The sequence below is a fragment of the Lathamus discolor genome, chromosome 12 (genome assembly GCF_037157495.1).
Source record: "Lathamus discolor isolate bLatDis1 chromosome 12, bLatDis1.hap1, whole genome shotgun sequence".
NCBI lineage: Eukaryota > Metazoa > Chordata > Aves > Psittaciformes > Psittacidae > Lathamus > Lathamus discolor.
Window position 1 is genome coordinate 4197053 of NC_088895.1, and position 17689 is coordinate 4214741.

Consider the following 17689-nt stretch of genomic DNA (forward strand, 5'->3'; position numbering starts at 1 on the left):
GACCCTCTGCGGGCCGGGGACGGCGGGGGAGGCGCTGCCGGCCGCGGGGGTGGTTGTGGTTGTGTTCCGTGTTGCCGTGGGGAACCTGCCCCGCTGCCGGCCCCCGTGCTCGGTGCCGGGGCCCTGCGGGCCGCGGGTCCCCCGCTCCGGCCGCGCGGAGCTTCGGGGGCCCGCTCCCGTTGCTAGGCAGCGCCCGTGCCCTCTGACCCGCCGCGGGCACGCCCCTCGCTCCCATAGCTACCGAGGGAGGCGGCGGCCATCTTGGCGGCGGCGCGATGAGCGGCTCCAAGGCGAGGGCGGCGGCGGCGGCGGGGCCGGAGAAGAAGCCGCCGCCGGGGGCCGCGGGGCCGCTCAGCCGCCTGCGGGGGAGGCGCGGCTCGGGAGACGCGGCGCAGAGGCCGCCATGGACCGAGGCCGAGCTGCTGGCGCTGGAGACCGTGCGGCCCGAGCACGTCCTGGGGCTGTGCCGGGTGACGGAGAGTGAGTGCGGGGCTGGGCCCGCGGCGGGGCAGCTCGGGCCGGCAGCGCTCGGCCGGGCCTGCCCCGTCAGCTCCCCCCCTCCCCGGCCGCCGCGGAGGGTGTCGCGGGGCCGGGCTGTGGGCGCCTGTGCTGCGGGAACAGACCCAGGAGCGGCGGGGCTCGGGCGGGCCGGGGCGGTGCTGCCGGCCCGTGTGCGGCGTGCGGAGCGGCGGGGGCTGCGGCAGCTTTGTTACAGCTCCCGGCAAGTTCGTGCTCGAGTCGGGCTTTGGGGATGTTGTTCTCACTGCGGGCTGCTGATCTCTGCCTTTCCGCCCGGGTGCCTCCCTTTCTCACCCCATTACCTGGTACCTAACGTCCTTTCTTCTTCTTGCATCAGTTTTGGTCAGCTTTCGTGAAGCTTCTGCAAAACAACTTGCAGTACGCACCTTAACGGGCTGGACTAACGAATCCTTTTGGTAATTGCTCAGAGATCTTTTGAAACGTTACAACGTATTTTTTTTTTTGTTTCTAGATTATTTATGCAAACCCGAAGACAACATTTACAACATTGACTTCACCAGGTTTAAGATCCGGGACCTTGAAACTGGAACAGTGTTGTTTGAGATTGCAAAGCCATCTGCTTCAGGTATGTCGTGCTACCACTGCAGGGAGGCTACAGATGCTTGTGGAGCTGAGAAGTTGCAAGGCAGGACCCATGCAGATGAAGCAGAAAGGTCCTTCAATGGGTCCTGGTGACTTAATTTCCTTTTCTTTAAGCGTAGCACTGAGTTTACTACTCTTAAGTGTAGCAACTGAGTTTACTTCTGCTTTAAGCATGGCATTGAGTTTACTTCTGCAGTGTGAAGCATTTACTATGACATGAGGCAGTGCTATCAACTGTAGATCTTCCCTTGTTGGCTGGGTATGGTACAGAGTTCCTTTGACGTGCTTTCTCAGTTGCGAGGAGGGATATCGTGTGAGATGAAGGGTGGTTTCAGCTCCAAAGCCACCAAGGCTGCACTAACTGTCACAGCAGATCTTTTTCTTATTACTTAATGCCTGTATGAGTCTCACACCAATTGTTAAATGTGTCTGCATTCAGTGCCTCAGTAACAGCCAGCTTGTCCTGTTACACCCACTAGCCAGTATCACCTTATGCATCCGCTATTAGCAGGGTAACTCTGAGCTGGTGCATTTTCCAGAGCAAGATGAGGAGGATGAAGATGACAGCAGTGAACTGGATGCCAGCGCAGGCCGCTTTGTTCGTTACCAGTTCACCCCAGCGTTTCTTCGCCTTCGGACTGTTGGTGCAACGTGAGTATGAGTTCATAGTAAGAAGGGAGAATCAGGTGTTTACAGAGTGTCACTTGACAGTTTATACCAAAACTGAGTCACAGACTAGAGTAAGCCCATTTGACACTACAAATGTCAAAGTCTCTCTGGAATGATCTGTTGGATTCTTGTGTAGCCTCTGTCCAAGGCTCTGTTCCTCCCAATAGGAAGAGAAGTAAGTCATCTAGGCTGTTTTTTCCTACTTTTTGCATACAGAGTGGAATTCACAGTGGGAGAAAAACCAGTGTCAAACTTTCGAATGATTGAGAGACATTACTTCCGAGATCGCTTGCTGAAGAACTTTGATTTTGATTTTGGCTTCTGCATCCCCAGTAGCAGGAACACATGTGAACACATTTATGAATTCCCTCAGCTCTCAGAAGACCTTAGTAAGTATCTCCTTTCCCACACCCCGTTGTGTTTTGTGTGTGTGTGCATGTGCTCATTTTCTCCTTGTCTGTGTTTGTGAAATGACTGGGATGTGCAGGACAGGAATAAATACAGCTTCCTGGCTTAAGCTGTGTGTAATCTTGACTGGATTATTGATTTGTGCTGCAAAGTGTCCTTCTTTGAAAATGTAAGCCTCGGACAACATCAAGTCACAGGCCACAGGAACTGATCAGAGTCAGAGGGTTGGTGTGCCTGATGCATAACTGTAACCCAGAAGGTAAAACAATGAAAAAGGATTGTCTTAGTAGCCATGCATCTGTTTTCAGTACCTGCTTGTTAGGGCTTGAGTCTTCTTTGGAACAGAGCTGGCTCTTTTCAGAGAGGTGTGTTTGTGAGCCTACCAAGATCTCTGCAAATATACACTGTGCAGGGTATATTTGACCTCGGGGGGTGAATAGAGCAGGAGCACATGGGGCCTTGTGTGGCTGCCTCAGAGCAGGAGGAGGCGCAGGGTTTGTACCTGCCTGTACACGTGGGAGTGCCACCACTCTTTTGTTGCGATTGCTACATCTGCTTTGCTGCTCTGCTCCACTGGTGGCTCCTGCAGTGAGAGTCTTGTGTGAGATTACTTGATCCTACTTTGTTTGCTTTGACAACACGTGTCGTGTGAATAGAAGAATAGAAAGGACGGGCCCGAGCTTTTGAAGCGTGCTCGGAGGAGCAGTTTGCTTCTCTTACTTGGGTAGGGCAGAGCATCAGCCTGGTAAATCCAGCAGAGTGGCAGAGTCCTTTTTACTCTGGCTTTGTGCTGTCCTTTGGAGTGTGGCAGGCATGTGAATGTAACGGAGCTTTCTCTTTCACAGTCCGGCTGATGGTTGAAAACCCATATGAGACCCGCTCAGACAGCTTTTACTTTGTGGACAACAAGTTGATTATGCACAACAAGGCCGACTATGCTTACAATGGAGGACAGTAATTGTTCCATGTCCATGGGATGCTGTGATGCTGTTACCTGTTCCAAGATGCCCAGGAGTGGACTGGAGTTGCTGTCTAGTGCAACAAGGCTTCTTGCCAAACCTTTTCTCCTTGCGTGAGGCTGAAAACATGAAACAAAGACAACAGCTCATGAAAGTAAAGGAAACCTCCCTGCAGTGTCAAACGAAGACAACAGCTCGTGAAAGGAAACCTCCCTGCAACCTCTATATGTCTGGCGCTCAGTGTATCCTGCCTCTCAATCTCTGGTTACCTTCTGGTACTTTGGTTAGGTCATGGATCTGAGGCACTGTGACACAATTCTTGTTACAGTCTTTCTAGTTAGGTTGCGCTGTTAGTGCTTCTGATGTTTCAGGTGCTGGGTGATTTACTCTTTCAAGAGGTCAGATTGTTTGGGTAAGCTATTTCTGAACAGGAAAATTTTACCCCTTCAAGTAGCCAGTGATGCCTGAAGAGCAGATCTTTTCTTCAGTTGGATAGATCATCTCATTAGTGCACAATGGTTTAGTTTGTAGCGTGGCTGACATTGCTTTTAGGTTGCATCCCAATTTCCAGTGGGAAAGGTAAAATAAGAGACTAACTCAGCCTCTAAACAGTGAATGAATCTTCCTTCTGCCTCCAGGAACCTGAGCTGCTCATAAGAATAGATTCATCTGTGTCTGGCCAGATATTTCGCTAGAGATATGAGCTAGGAGGGGAAAGAGGGATTTTATCCGGGTTGGTCATCAGGTCAGTCTGATAGCATTTCTGTCTGAACCCTTCTGTGCAAATTGTTGTGTTTTGGAGCTCGGGTCAACCGTAGAGCTGAAGTTAATCTCACCTATATTTACCATTTCTCCAGCTTCCCTTTGTGTAGGGATTTTGGCTCTTGCTACAGAATGTATTGCTTTTTAGATTGACAGCACGTTGTCAGTCTGGCTGAGGTAGGTGGAGGGGAGGGGTCAGTCTAGAGGGCTTAGAGGAAAAAGGGAGAATGTGGAAAATCACTTGAAAAATGTGTAGGAAGCAGCATTTCCTGAGCTTCAGTCTCTGTACTTTTAAACCTGAATGATCTGTCAGAGGTGCTGGTAGGAGAGAGGGTGGCATTACCAGCTTGTTTGCTTTGTTTTGATTGAGGTATTAGCAGCTAAAAGCTGCTTGGGTCGGATCTCAGTGGTGTGGACTGGGATTCTCACCAAGTGAGAATTGACATGGTTCTCTTTTTAGTTGTTTGAGTTCCCATCCCTGCTTTGCCTACTTAGCTGCTGAGTTGTGGTTTAGGAAGTTCTTCTGCCAAGGTAGTTACTGCCAGAGCAGAGGGCGTATTTCACAGCTGTGTTTGGGATCTGTCGACAGGGAATAGCAGTGCTGTGTCTTCCCAGCAGCCATGCTGGGACCCAACTCCTGACCATGTAAAATCTCAGCTAACAAGACCCTTTTCTGCCTATTTTGGTGCTCTTTAGACTGGCATTTTTCCTGTCCCCTCACTGGGCTGGTCAGTTGTGTCTCTTGTACGAGGGCGTTTGGTTGTGTCTAGAGTAGAGGCATTTACTAGTACCAGCTTGTCGTGGTTTAAACCAATCCACACAGGTCATCCACTCACCCCCCCCCCCCCGACCCTCCCCACTCCCGGAGGGATGGGGAGGAGAATCAGGAGAATGTAACTCCCACGGGCTGAGATAAGAACAGCCCAGTAACTAAGGTATAACACAAACCACTGCTGCTGCCGCCAATGATAATATTGATAAGAGAAAATAACAAGAGAATACGATACCACCGCCGAACGAGTTCGACCCCCCCGAAGAGAGCCCGTGCCCTTCCGGGTAACTCCCAGTTACCTCTCCGGGCATGACGTGCTGTGGTATGGAATACCTCTTTGGCTAGTTTGGGTCAGGTGTCCTGTCTCTGCTTCCTCCTGGCCTCCCTCGTCCCCAGCAGAGCATGAGACTCACAGAGTCCTTGGCCAGAATAAACATTACTTAGCAACAATTAAAACCAATCGGTGTTATCAGCTCTCTGCCCAGGCTGGAAGTCAAAACGCAGAGCTTGCGCCAGTTACTAAGAAGGAGCAAAACGGCTCCTGGTAAACCCAGGACACAGCTCCATTTGTTCCTTGAGACAGTCAAAACCTAACTCTTGGGTGGATACCATTGGTTACCTGTTGTGTTAAGTAAGATTCAGTGTAGTTTTTGTTTTAGCAGGATTAAGCGGGGTGGACATCCCAGCCTGGAGCCTGTTAATGCATAGAAAGCAGTAGGAAACTACTGCCTTTACCTCGCAGATTACTGATGCTAACTTTGGTGGAGAAGATCAGCTGGCATCAGGGTAAGCAGTAAGAGTGTGTGGGGTGGCAGCCAGGAAAGAATCTCCAGCTCTTGGAAAGATACTTAATTATGATTAACCACAACAAATGGATGTGCTGGGTGGAGCACTAATCCTGAGCAACCACAACAAATGTCTTGGGAATGCGGAGGGACAAGGTCTGCGTGGTGGAAAGATGAACAGTTCTGCTACCATCAGTCCCCCCCAGTATTTCCAAAGCCACTTAGGCAATCTTTTAGTTATTCCAGAATTGGTTAAAGCTGCTTGTAAGGTGGAGCTTGAGATGCCTCTTGCAGTGATTGTCTTTGAAAGGCCTTGTACTAGTGAGGCAGGGAATGTTTGCTGGAAGCTGTTTGTGACAAGGCAGAACTGCCTGGAAGTGTGTTTTTCATCCTGAAGTGTTCTGAGATGCTCAGGATGGTTTCTGATGAGCCTGTGCTAGTTAGTCCCTGGGAAACTGTAGCATATTGAGCTGAATTTGGATGTAGTATAAATCCAGGTGCCTTTAAATGTTACTTTTATCACACTTTCTGTATGAAGCAACCTCTTGCTTTTCTTGTGTGACGATTCCCGTCTGTTTTCTGTATCACTGCGTGAAGGTTCTTAAAAGGAAGATGACGGTTGCCAGAGCGAGCAGTGGAAGTGCGGGCGAATCCCAACATGCGTGAGCTGCCTTTAGAGGCCGGGGCGCAGCGCCGGTCGGGCTGTGGGTGCCATCTAGCTGCTGCTACCAGAACGCCACTGACAGAGCTCTGCCAAGTGTTTGATGCTTTTAGGAACGTGGATTCCTGTCTTTAGTCATTACCTCCCAGCAGTGAGGAGGAAAAAGCCTTGAAGCAGTTGCTTTTCCATTGGTGAATGTATCGGCTATTCAGCAATAAGATAAGGAAAACTGGAGGAATATGGGAAGATGTGCAGGCAGCAGCAGCACCCCTTAGTTTACAGCTGGATTTGTTTGCCAAATTAGAAGGTCTTTACTCCTACAAGAGAAGTAAAGGAGGGTAACCCAGCACTGAAAAAGTTGATTGTAATCCAAAAGGTCAGGGATCTTTTAAGCTCTGGTCCCCACTTTGCCTGCTTCCCTAAGGTAACTTTCCCCTTGGATGTCTTCTCTTTGTGGCAGGGATTGACGTCTTTGGAAAGCACATTTAACAGAGCATCTTCCTTCTGGATTGGGTGCTCTGATGCCTTAGTAGTGGTCAAAGCTACTTATGTCGGTGAACTAGGAAGAAATTCCAAAGGGATTTCATCCTTGTCAGGTGGATGGTCTGTCCTAAGCCAGGTTCTTTAGGCAGAGGAGGTGTTTTCAGTGTCGGCCGACGTTTGAGCAAGAGAAAAGGTACCTGTGCAGACAGCTTCTCTTGGGTTGTGTGCTGAGTTGGAAAGAGAAGAGCTTTGGGATCGTACTGTGTTCTGTCCTAACAAAAAAGGGACCAAACCCACAAAAAATCTTTCAGTATTTGTCCTTTTAGTATTGGACCTCTTTTTTACATTTTTGAGGCGAGTGCTTTGGATCCATGCAAGCAGACTTCCTGGACAGCTATTTTCATGATTAACTGAGGAATACATCTTGCACCTTGTGAAGGAAGGTCATCTCTTGTATGGACTGGGTACTGCTGTCCTTGTCCTCTGGTTTTGGTAGGAAAAGCCTTCCTTTGTGTGTTCCTTGGGATTTTCAATGTTTCCTGCTGCAGAGAAGCAGCAGCCTCCTCTGTGGTGCTTGGGGATGTTTATTCCACTTCTCTGAGGGCTCGGGAATAATAAACCAAGTGTTTGGAAGTCGGGGATGAATGAGGAAGGTGGTGGCGGTGAGTTACCATGTTTGGACCATTCTTCTGCTTCTCAGCTCTGTGTTTCATTCCATCCTCTTCAGCTGTTTCCTAGCGTTTGTCTTCAGCCCTCTCACATTGTGCTACCCAGGCTTGTGCTACTCCTCGGCCTCAAACACTGCCATTTCCCTCTTGGCTTGACAACAAGGACAGAGCCAAGGGCCGCACTGCCTGCTGGAGCCATCACCTCTTCCTCTGCAGCAGAGGACGAAACGAACACCAGCGAACACCGTCTGTCTGCCTGGGTCTCAGTGCTGTTACAGGACACGCGTTTGTATCTCACACTGTGGCCTTTGGGCTGCTGGCGCGTCGACCTCCTCCGTGCTGTGCCCCTCCTGTGGCCCTTCCGGGGCGGAGGCGGCGGTGCCGGGGCCGTGCCCCTCAGGGTGACGATGTATTTGTATAAAGGTTATTTTGTCACGGGAATAAACAAATAAACCTCCGTTTTCGCACCAACGTGGCCGGCTTGGGGGGGGGGGGGGGGGTGTAGAGAGGATGGGAGGGGGGCGGGGCTGGAGGTGCTGCGCCGCCAGTGGGCGCTGCCTGCTGGGACTCGCGCGTGCGCGCTGCTCGCGCCGCCTCAGGCGAGGGGAGGCGGGCATGGCGGCGGCGGTGCTGGCCCGCGGCTGCGCCGCGCCCCGGGGTGAGGCCGCTAGGACCGGCCCCGGCCCCGGCCTCGGCCCCGGCCCCGGCCCCGCTCCGCCGCGGCTGCTCGGGGAGCGGCGGGACACGGCCGCGGGGTGGGGAGGGGGCCGCGGCCTGCGCGGGGGGAGGCGCCCCGCTGCCCTTCAGGGCCTGAGACGGGTTCCCTCAGCCGCCCTTCTGCTTAGGGCCCCGGGCCGCTCGGCCCCGGTGTAAGGCTCGGACCGTGAGGCCCCGCGGCTGAGCCGGGGGAAGGCCTCTCTCCGGCCGCGTTGCGCGAGTCCCGCCTGGGGTCCTGGCCCTCCTGGGTCGTGTTCATCCCTGTCCCTGAAACAACGGCCTCTAACGCCTCTCGTTGCTTCCAGCGCTGGCCTTCGGGTGCGTCCGCCGGCTGCACACGGTGTACCAGACAGTGGAGCTGCCGGAGACCCACGAGATGCTGCGTCAGACGTGCCGGGACTTCGCAGAGAAGGAGCTGATGCCGTTTGCGGCACAGCTGGACAAGGAGCACCGCTTCCCGGCCGAGCAGGTGTGTGCCGGGATGAGGGCATGGGGGAGCGGGCGGGCGCGGTCGGAGCCGGGCTTCGCTCGGTTGCTGAGGCCGTCCGGGCCCCAAGCAAAATGTACATCAAACTCTGCCGTAGCAGAAGGTTGAAGTTTAGAGCAGCTTGTGGGAGAATCTTTTGAGTGTGGAGGTTGTAATGCCCACTGCTGAGCATCCTGAGCTCTTTACCCGCACCTGTGTTTCTCTGTACCCAGCTTTAGTACCACTGAATTTTCAGTTCTGTTATTGACTTACCTGGGGGCTGTTCTACAACCGACTTACAAAATCAATGAAATACCTTTGCAGACTACACATAACCATAAAAAGGGTTTATAGTGAGGAAGTCTAGAGGACTTGAGTCCATTTCAGATGGTGAAAGGAGGTGAGCAGGGCATAGTAGACGCATGTTCATCATGCTCTGGGGCTGTGGAGAAGCTGAGATTCCAATCAAACCTGGAATTTCCCTTATAGAAACCAGTACAGACAGAGCAACGTGTTCCGTGCCGTGTTGAGCAGATTAACTCACCTGGTTTGGTGCAACAAAACGCTAAGCTCTGGAAAAATAATTACATTAGCAGAAGGCTCCAAGCAACCGCAGTCAGGCTTGTGGAGTTTTGTCATACACCCTTCTTGCTGTTAAGGAGTAAGGAAGATGATAGCCAGCGAAGGCAAACTCACTCTAAAGGAGAGAATACTTTCCTCTTCACTGTTACCTGAGAATTTTACATTAGATTTTAAGTCATCTTACTTGAATGTGTAGGGGAGAATTCTAAATGTAAGCAGTGTTTATTAAAGCAACATTATCATATTTGTTGCTGTCTTGTTCGGTCTCTGGATTTGATGTGAGGGACTAGTGTTTTGGGTGCCCGTACAGGATGGAAATACTTGTTTAAAAGTTCCCCTTGGTTCCTCTTCAAGCACACAAGCAAGACTGGCAACGTACACATTGCTGCAACACTGGAAGCTTGACATTACGTATAAAACCAGAAGAATTATAAGAGGACATCTTATCAAGCATAAAAACAGAGGAAAGTTTGGGGTTTTTGTTACTCTTTGTATAACTTTGTTATTTGCTGTCAAATATTAACAAGAGACCTAGAGTGAGACAGTCAGTGCTCTGAAGAGCTTATAGTTAAGAAGTTGGGGTCCAGCTGAGGAACTTGGAGTGGAGTAACTTGGAATGTAACAAACTATTCTCTGGGAAGCCAGGCCTGACTTTAATGGGAATGAGAAAATCACCTTCTTGCAAAGTGTTCTGTGGGTCACTCATTCTGTAAAATTCTTTCTTTGTGCAGCCCTAGGCTGAAGCACAGCAATTGCACAGGTAAAGTTCTAATGATTTTTGTCAGCTAGATTTCCTTTTGAGAGCTTCCCACTGACAGGACACATGGAAAGGGAAAAGCTTTGGTGGGATGCTGAGGAATACTGGTGGGGTTGTATATCCTTATTTCACCTTCAGAAGGCTCCCCCTTTCCAGTGTCGAAGAGAGCTCTTTAAATAAGCAAGAGCCTCATCTTAAGCCGCAATGACTGTGTACAGCTCATTGAAACCATCAGGGCCTGGGGACGCTTACCGGTTTGTGCAGTCAGATTCCCATTTCACCAGGAGTTGTGTGCACCTTCTCTGTGCGTAGCCCTGCTATGACCTGTCTTTACTTCCATATGTCTGCGTGTATTTGCTAGGACACTGGTGGTGCACAGGATCTTACTTCTCCATTCCTTACATGCAGGTGAAGAAGATGGGTGGCTTAGGGCTGCTGGCTATGGATGTGCCAGAGGAGTACAAAGGAGCGGGCCTTGACTACCTGGCCTATTCCATTGCCGTGGAGGAGATCAGTAGGGGCTGTGCCTCCACCGGTGTCATTGTCAGCGTCAATAATGTGAGTGTCTCAGGTTGTGTGTGAGGGACGGGGGACTGGAGCACCTCCCGTATGAAGAGAGGCTGAGAAAGTTGGGGCTGTTCAGCCTGGAGAGGAGAAGGCTGCATGGAGACCTCACAGCAGCCTTCCAGTATCTGAAGGGGGGCCTATAGGGATGCTGGGGAGGGACTCTTCGTCACAGACTGTAGTGACAGGACAAGGGGTAACGGGTTAAAACTGAAACAGGGGAAGTTTAGATTGGATCTAAGGAGGAAATTCTTTCCTGTGAGGGTGGTGAGGCACTGGAATGGGTTGCCCAGGGAGGTTGTGAATGCTCCATCCCTGGCGGTGTTCAAGGCCAGGTTGGACGAAGCCTTGGGTGGGGTGGTTTAGTGTGAGGTGTCCCTGCCCATGGCAGGGGGTTGGAACTGGATGATCTTAAGGTCCTTTCCAACCCGAACTATTCTATGATTCTATGACAGGCGTGGAACTGAGGGCTGGTGGCAGCAGTTTCTGGAGAGGGGTATGTGGGAGAAACAGGGTTAGTTCCCGTGGTTGGAGAGCACTTGGACATTAGGGGGTTACTGGATTGTTTCTGTACCTTTTAGAGGTGTTAACTCTCAATGCTTGAAGTCCCTGTATTTAGGGCCGATACTCAAGTTTGGCACTGAAGAACAGAAGCACAAGTGGATTGCCCCCTTCACTGGAGGAGAGAAAATCGGATGTTTTGCCCTTAGTGAACCAGGTGATACGGCTGTTACTGTTCCTTTTGCAAGAGAGCATAGGGTAGCTGCTTTCCTCAGGTCTGGGATGGACTTCAGGTGTGTGAAATTGTAACAGTTTGCAGAAGGGTGGTTTGTAACAATTCTCTGTAAAGGAAGTCTCGCTGCCCAGGGTATTAACTGCCATCCCCATGGTCCATGCTGAAAGTTTTCATCCCCTCTGTGTGAGCAGAGCTGTGGAGATGGACACATCTTGGACATGTGGGCCTTTCCCTTTCTGGTTTGGGTCCTGGGGAGGGACAGTGGTGACACCACCAGTTATAAGACTTGCTGTGAGCTGACAGAGTGCAGGCAGGGGGTGAGTTTGCACCCCAGGCTGCCACTGATGGCCTCATTTGCTGGTGCCTTGCTCAGGGAATGGCAGTGATGCGGGTGCGGCATCCACGGTGGCACGTCTGGATGGGGACGAGTGGGTTCTGAATGGCACCAAGGCCTGGATCACGAACGCCTGGGACGCCTCGGCCACTGTGGTGTTTGCTACTACAGATAAATCCCTGAAGCACAAGGTGTGTTCGTTGGGGTCAGTCGGCCAGAAGGGGTGGGAGTAAAGGAGTGGTGTAGGAGAAGCACTTTGAAAAGGTTCTGGGGACTATTTAGAGCGGTGCAGGCACTGAGCGGAGGGGCTGATGTGCACTGGCTTTGTTCTGTCTTAACTCTCCCTCCCTTCTGGTTAACCCAGAGATGTGGCTTCTGTCAAAATTGTCTGGAGGAAGCCTGTTGACAGCCAGGTAAATGGGAAGTTGGCACCATTCCTAAGGGTTTGGGTCTTGTTGCAGGGCATTAGCGCGTTCCTGGTTCCCATGCCAACTGCTGGGCTGTCACTGGGGAAGAAAGAAGACAAGCTGGGAATCCGTGCCTCTTCCACTGCGAACCTGATCTTTGAAGACTGTCGGATACCCAAGGCCAACCTACTAGGACAGCTGGGAATGGGCTTCAAAATTGCCATGGTAAGAGATGGATCCGGGTGAGCTGTGGTTGTGGACAGCCATAGTTCTAAAGCTTATCATTTCCAAAACCATTTTAGGCTTAAGATGGCTTTGGTGGGCTCCACTGGCATAAGCTACTTCGTGTAACACTGAGCAGCTGACCCCCTCTTGCCAACATGGGAAGTCATTCCTGGGGCTGATGAAATGTCAGTTTGCCATAGATCTTTGACATCACTTTTATTGTGGATAAACGCAGCTCGTGCTGCTGAGGTGGTGTGTCAGCAGCTGTGATGAGTTTTAATTTTCTCTTTTCCCAACCCCTCTATTCCTCCAGTTTCTACCTGTAGATAAAGCGAAAACATGGCATTTTCCCTAAATACTGTGGCAGAGGAAAAGCTGTCCTGGAGGGCCAGGACAACCTCTGGGTAATGTGTAACAGTGGGTGAAATCTGAGTTACAACTTGTATGCAACTCTGAGGAGGAATCAGGGTGCTGTGGGACAGAGCATTCCCTGCAGTGCTGCACTACCCCATGGAGGTGTTTGTTACTTCTGTGGGGGCAAAACACTGTTGTTTGTTCTGGCTTTTGCAAGAGCTGAGCTCCCTGGAGCACAGCCCATTCATTCTGTTACGTCCAGACTATGAAGATAAAATCCTTTCTCACTGTGCTGTAAGTTCTTCCCTGCGGGGAAGCAGTTAAAGCCTGGTGGGCAAGGTGTTTGAGACAGGCCGTGTTGTTTAAGCAGTGCTTCAGGGTGTGCCCTAATGAGAAGAGCAAAGATGAGAACTGAGCAGGTGTTTCTGATTTTTAATTTTAGTGGCAGTGCCATCAGGTGTGCAGTGAGCCGGGGCCTGGCCAAAGGGCTCCACAGAGCACGTGTTCCTCACTGTGCTTTTTTCCTTTCTTTTTCTACTCCCCAGTTCTTTCCCCCAGCTGATAAGGAGCAAAACCTCTCCTTTATGCTTTCTTTCATGCACCCCTGGCTTCTCTGCAGCGCTCAGCATGTTTTATAGCTCCCTATTCATGCACAACCAGGAATATTCTGAATCAAGGCAGTCTCTGAGCAGAGGATACTAAAGCTTTCCAGCAAGATCAGAAATGCAAGTGTACTGGTTTTCATAAAAGTATGACTTACTTAACATTTTGTGTCTTTCCCAGCAAACTCTGGATGGAGGAAGGATCGGGATCGCCTCACAGGCTCTCGGAATAGCACAGGCAGCTCTGGACTGCGCTGTCGATTACGCTGAAAAGAGAATGGCTTTTGGGTCGCCCATTACAAAGCTGCAGGCAGTGCAGGTACGAGCCAGGCAGATGGGGCAGTGACAGACATTGCTGGTGGTGCTGTAAAGTTCCTGTGGGCTCTCGGCTGCAGTTTCAGGCCTGCAGCACAGTTTGCACTGTTTGGAATAAACAGGGCAGTGATTTTTGTGTTTCAATCACCATTAAAACTGATGGTTGGGATGGTGCAATATTGGCCTCGGCAGGGGGTGGGGAGACTTGCGCTCTGTGTCCTTGTGCTGGCAAAAGGCTGCCATCTGAGCACAGGCGGTGTTTGTTGTTGCAGTTCAAGCTCGCAGATATGGCTGTGGCATTGGAGGGTGCGCGCTTGCTGACCTGGAGAGCCGCGATGCTGAAGGACAATGGGAAGCCTTTCACAAAGGTATTTCCAGCCTGGCATTTGTCTCACAGTGACAGGGCAAGAAGTCCACACTGTGCCCAGCACTGCTGTCAGGGTTTAACCCATCACTCTCTGCTGTCTGTCCTCCGGCAGCCTGCTGAGCCCAGCCTGGTTTTAGCCGAGGGGAGAGGGGTCAGCACTGGCACCGGTGATCAGGCCTGGCTCTGCACAGCGGGTCTGTGAGTGTGTGGGATGTTCATTCCTGTGCTAGCTGCACCCTCAGTGATGTTTTCCTTCCCCAAAGGAAGCAGCAATGGCCAAACTGGCTGCATCAGAAGCTGCAACGGCCATCGCACATCAGGTAACTGCTTCAGTTGACATCTCTGATCTACAGCATGCCTAAAGGGAGTTTGTGTTACCGCACAGCAAGTGTCTGAGGAAATAGGATGGAATTTACTAATTTACTTACAAAAAAGCACCAACAAACCAACCAAACCAGCTGCTATGGCTGAAGCTGGTTAGCACAGGCATCCTCCTGGGTTGTGGCGGAGGTAGGCAGGGATTTATGCTGGCTGGTGGCAGCTAAAGTCTTTATGCCTGCTGCTGTCCAGGGCAGTGTCAGTTTGAGCAGGATCAGCAATGTAAGAGCGTGGGTGCACCAGTCAGGACTACACTAGTATGTTTCCAACATAGTGAGCAAATGGAGCAGGACCTCTGGTGTCTGCATTTATTTAACCTTAACAAAAGTGCTTTAGCTGAACAAGGGTCACTAAGAGATCCCTCTGAAGCAATTAATTCTCTGCCTGGGAGATCAGCACTGCTCTTACCCAGCTCAAATTCTATTTATTCCTCCAATTGCAAATAGGCTGCAGTCAACCCATGTGTTCTCCCTCCTCCCCCCAGTTATGCTTGCAATGGGCTTAGCTGCCTTTAAGGTGTCTGTGTTGTGCAGCAAACGCATTCCTTGACTCTGCTTCTTTTCTAACCTGCTGCCTTTGTTTTAGGCCATCCAGATCTTGGGTGGGATGGGCTACGTGACAGAGATGCCAGCAGAACGCCATTACCGCGATGCTCGTATCACAGAGATCTACGAGGGGACCAGTGAGATCCAAAGGCTGGTGATAGCGGGTCAATTGCTGAAGGCCTATCGTGGCTGAAGAAGCCAACTCGAACAAGACACTGCCCCAGAGTGCCTCGTAATAGTGCACAACAGGGATTGAGTCTTGGCCCTCTTGACTGAGGCTCAGGATGGAAGTTTTCCTCACCAATGAGTAACTGACTCTCTTGTTAAAATGTGCTGATTCTTTGGACAATGTGTGGTGCATGGAAGGCCATATCTAAGCTTGTAAGTGATGGCTGCGAGTGCAGGAGGGAGGAGGCAGCCTGGCCCTATAGGGAAGCATAGGTCTTTTCCTAAACTGGAGTGTTGTTTTGGCTTGGTAGCAGCAAAACGACCTTACTGTTCAGTAGAGTCAGCAGCTGTCCTTGTGTGCTGCCCAGCCATGGCCTGGGAAGCAAATTGGCAGAAATTGGTCATTATGTGGTACTGTGTAACAAGTGCCAGAGTTAGAAGCAGTGAGAGCCCTGACCCCTGTGCCTGTTCCCGGCTGTGGGCCACACTGATCAGGCTTCAATGAGTATCATGTGTGAGAGGGGCTGTGCTGAGGCAATGGTTTTAGCAGTGCTTTTCCCCACTTGCAGCAGGAGAGGAGCCAGACGGGAGGACACAGCTCCTACCTCTCTGCAGGCTGTGGGTGCCTGCCTGTGTATGTAAAAACAGATCAGTAAAACCCCTCCGCCTTGGCCAGCAGAGCCCAGCAGCCTGTTCTCTCAGCCACTTATGGATGGAGGGATAAAAGCGCAGGACAGAAAAGCTGCAATGCCCAGGACTGATTAAAAAACCATCAAACAGTAAAACCCCTCTGTTCCCAAAGCTGCTTTTACTGTAACAATTACTCCCAACAGGAAAGAAAGAGTGTGAAGTACAGTAACAGCCTTTAATCTCTACATGCATTGGGCAACGAGGAGGAAATGAAGAGATGACACACAAAACCTTACCAGGAAGCTTTAGCACTAGCACATATCCTCAATCAGCTATCTTTGGCAAGACACTAACTTTTAGAAGATTCAGCAGCCAAAAGCTCAGCTCTAAACTCAGGAAAAGATGGAAAGGACTAAGACAACAGCCTGTGCAGTCTGCCTCCTTGTCCAAACAACGAGCACAGGAGAGGTAAATGGTTATTTTCCTATGGTGCCTTTATTTAGATTTGTGTGGACAAAACCAGCAGGATTCTATTGCACGTAAGAGAACAGAGAAGACAAATAAAACCCGGTTTTAAAGGACCACCGGTCCCCACCCTCTCTTTATGTTAATGTGAATCCATTTGCAGTATTTTCTTCCAGCCACAAGACACAGGAGCATAACCCACCAGGACCTTCATGCACCAGCTCAGCCATGCAGCGGGTGTTCACTAGGGCGGACGTCCCAGCAACATAAATAATACCTTTGCGGGTCGCTAGAGGGCAACTGCATGTTGGGGCTGTCTTCAGTTCTTGCATTTCCCTTTGCTGCACTCACAAACCTAAGGAGGAACAGGAACGGAGCCAGGCAGTGCATTCAACAGGAGTATTTCTGCTGGAAAACCATCCTAATGTCTCTGAATGTATTGGAAATTATGGAGGGCTTCTAGGAGTGAGATATTTCAGTGCCATCCGGATTCCAGCCCTTATCACCACTTTGATGATCACTGATGGCTTGTTTCTGTGATTGTGTAGGAGGAAGTGATGTTGTTTTACACTTACCTCTCCTCGCAGCCACTCAGCAGGAACAGGAGCCATAGGGGCTGCTTGCTGCAAGGAAGGGAGGACTTGAGGAGCACAGTTACTGTTCAGTGCTCACCTGCAATGACCCCACATGCCGAGGTCCAGCTCCATCCCCAGTGACACACTGTGGTGTCACGCTGGGGCCCTGCCTGTTGCACTGCTTCCGCTTGCATCACCTAGCTGCTTCCCTGAGCTCCGCTTCAGTGCGCCTCCCGCACGCAGACTGCTCCCTCTCAACGTCACACCTTCATTTACCATCGCCAAGTGATCGCAGCTTCTCTTCTCCAGAGCAGAGTGAATTTGCCCTTGTACATGCACCATGGCTGACCTGAAGGGAAGAACAGCGCTGAGCACCTCAGCTGACAGAGAACACACCTGAAGAACCTACAGCCTAGGTCCACCAAATCCCTGGTGGACCTTCTGCAGGGAGTATAGGGAACAGCACCTCGTAACTGAGTGTTCCTGGGGAGCCGTGCTGCTGTGGCTGCGGGCTGTGATGCGTGTGGCTCCTCAGGGCTGTTCCAGGAGAGAACTGCTGAAAGCGCAAAACACAAACAAGTTTTGCAGCATTAAACAGGGAGCTCTTGCTGCGAGCCACCCCCAGCCAGCACTAACCCGGCAGGGCGTGGGTAGGGCCAGGCCCCCCTCTGAGGAAAGGCTCTGGTTACAGGTGGGGCCAACACTGCAGAGTTGGGGCACGGAGATGGGAGAATCAGGTCATGCCTTAATGAGAAAGAGGAGGGGGAGGAGGTGAGGCACAGCCACGCTTTTCAAGGACACTGTGGGGTTTGCCCCACAGCTCTCTGAGTGTACATGAAGCTGGTTATGAGCCAGAAGGAAGCAGGGGGATCCCTGACTGGAATCCTTTCTTAGGAAGCACAAGCAGTGAGGAGTTACTCCCCTCACCCACCTTAAACTTGATGTATCACATACAAAGCTCACGGTCTCTTCGTGTGAGTTCCCAATAGACTAAAGGAACAGAGCAGCTGTTCTGGGCCGTCACAATTAAATACAGGTGAGAAATTAAATACACAATTAAATACACACACACCCTTCCTGCGGAGCAGAGATGTGAGCCACATCCTTGGCATTTCCCCCACCAAGAACAAGGAGCTGCCTGCACTCTGGATCCCCTTCTGAAGCACTGCCTTCCTCGGAGCGCGGCAGGACAGGGCTCACCTTGTTGTTCCAG

General features: G+C 51.2%; 2 protein-coding genes and 1 long non-coding RNA gene across 3 annotated transcripts; 2 read left to right on the forward strand and 1 right to left on the reverse strand.

The window, feature by feature from the left end:
* Positions 1 to 240: 240 nt before the first annotated feature.
* UNC119B (unc-119 lipid binding chaperone B) lies at positions 241 to 7756 on the forward strand. The gene is made up of 5 exons (XM_065692655.1): positions 241 to 480; positions 992 to 1105; positions 1662 to 1773; positions 2008 to 2180; positions 3045 to 7756. The coding sequence occupies exons 1-5, from the start codon at positions 276 to 278 to the stop codon at positions 3155 to 3157; spliced, it is 717 nt and encodes a 238-aa protein (XP_065548727.1). The 5' UTR covers positions 241 to 275; the 3' UTR covers positions 3158 to 7756.
* A 102-nt stretch (positions 7757 to 7858) lies between these two features.
* ACADS (acyl-CoA dehydrogenase short chain) lies at positions 7859 to 16017 on the forward strand. The gene is made up of 10 exons (XM_065693023.1): positions 7859 to 7947; positions 8312 to 8475; positions 10220 to 10369; positions 10982 to 11093; positions 11485 to 11636; positions 11907 to 12077; positions 13215 to 13352; positions 13621 to 13716; positions 13979 to 14035; positions 14679 to 16017. Exons 1-10 carry the CDS (start codon positions 7905 to 7907, stop codon positions 14829 to 14831), a joined length of 1236 nt encoding a protein of 411 aa, XP_065549095.1. The 5' UTR covers positions 7859 to 7904; the 3' UTR covers positions 14832 to 16017.
* Positions 15913 to 16576, reverse strand: LOC136021135 (uncharacterized). The gene is made up of 2 exons (XR_010615682.1): positions 16477 to 16576; positions 15913 to 16256 (listed from the first exon to the last, which is right to left on the reverse strand). It is a non-coding gene; the product is annotated as an uncharacterized LOC136021135 (long non-coding RNA).
* Positions 16577 to 17689: the final 1113 nt, after the last annotated feature.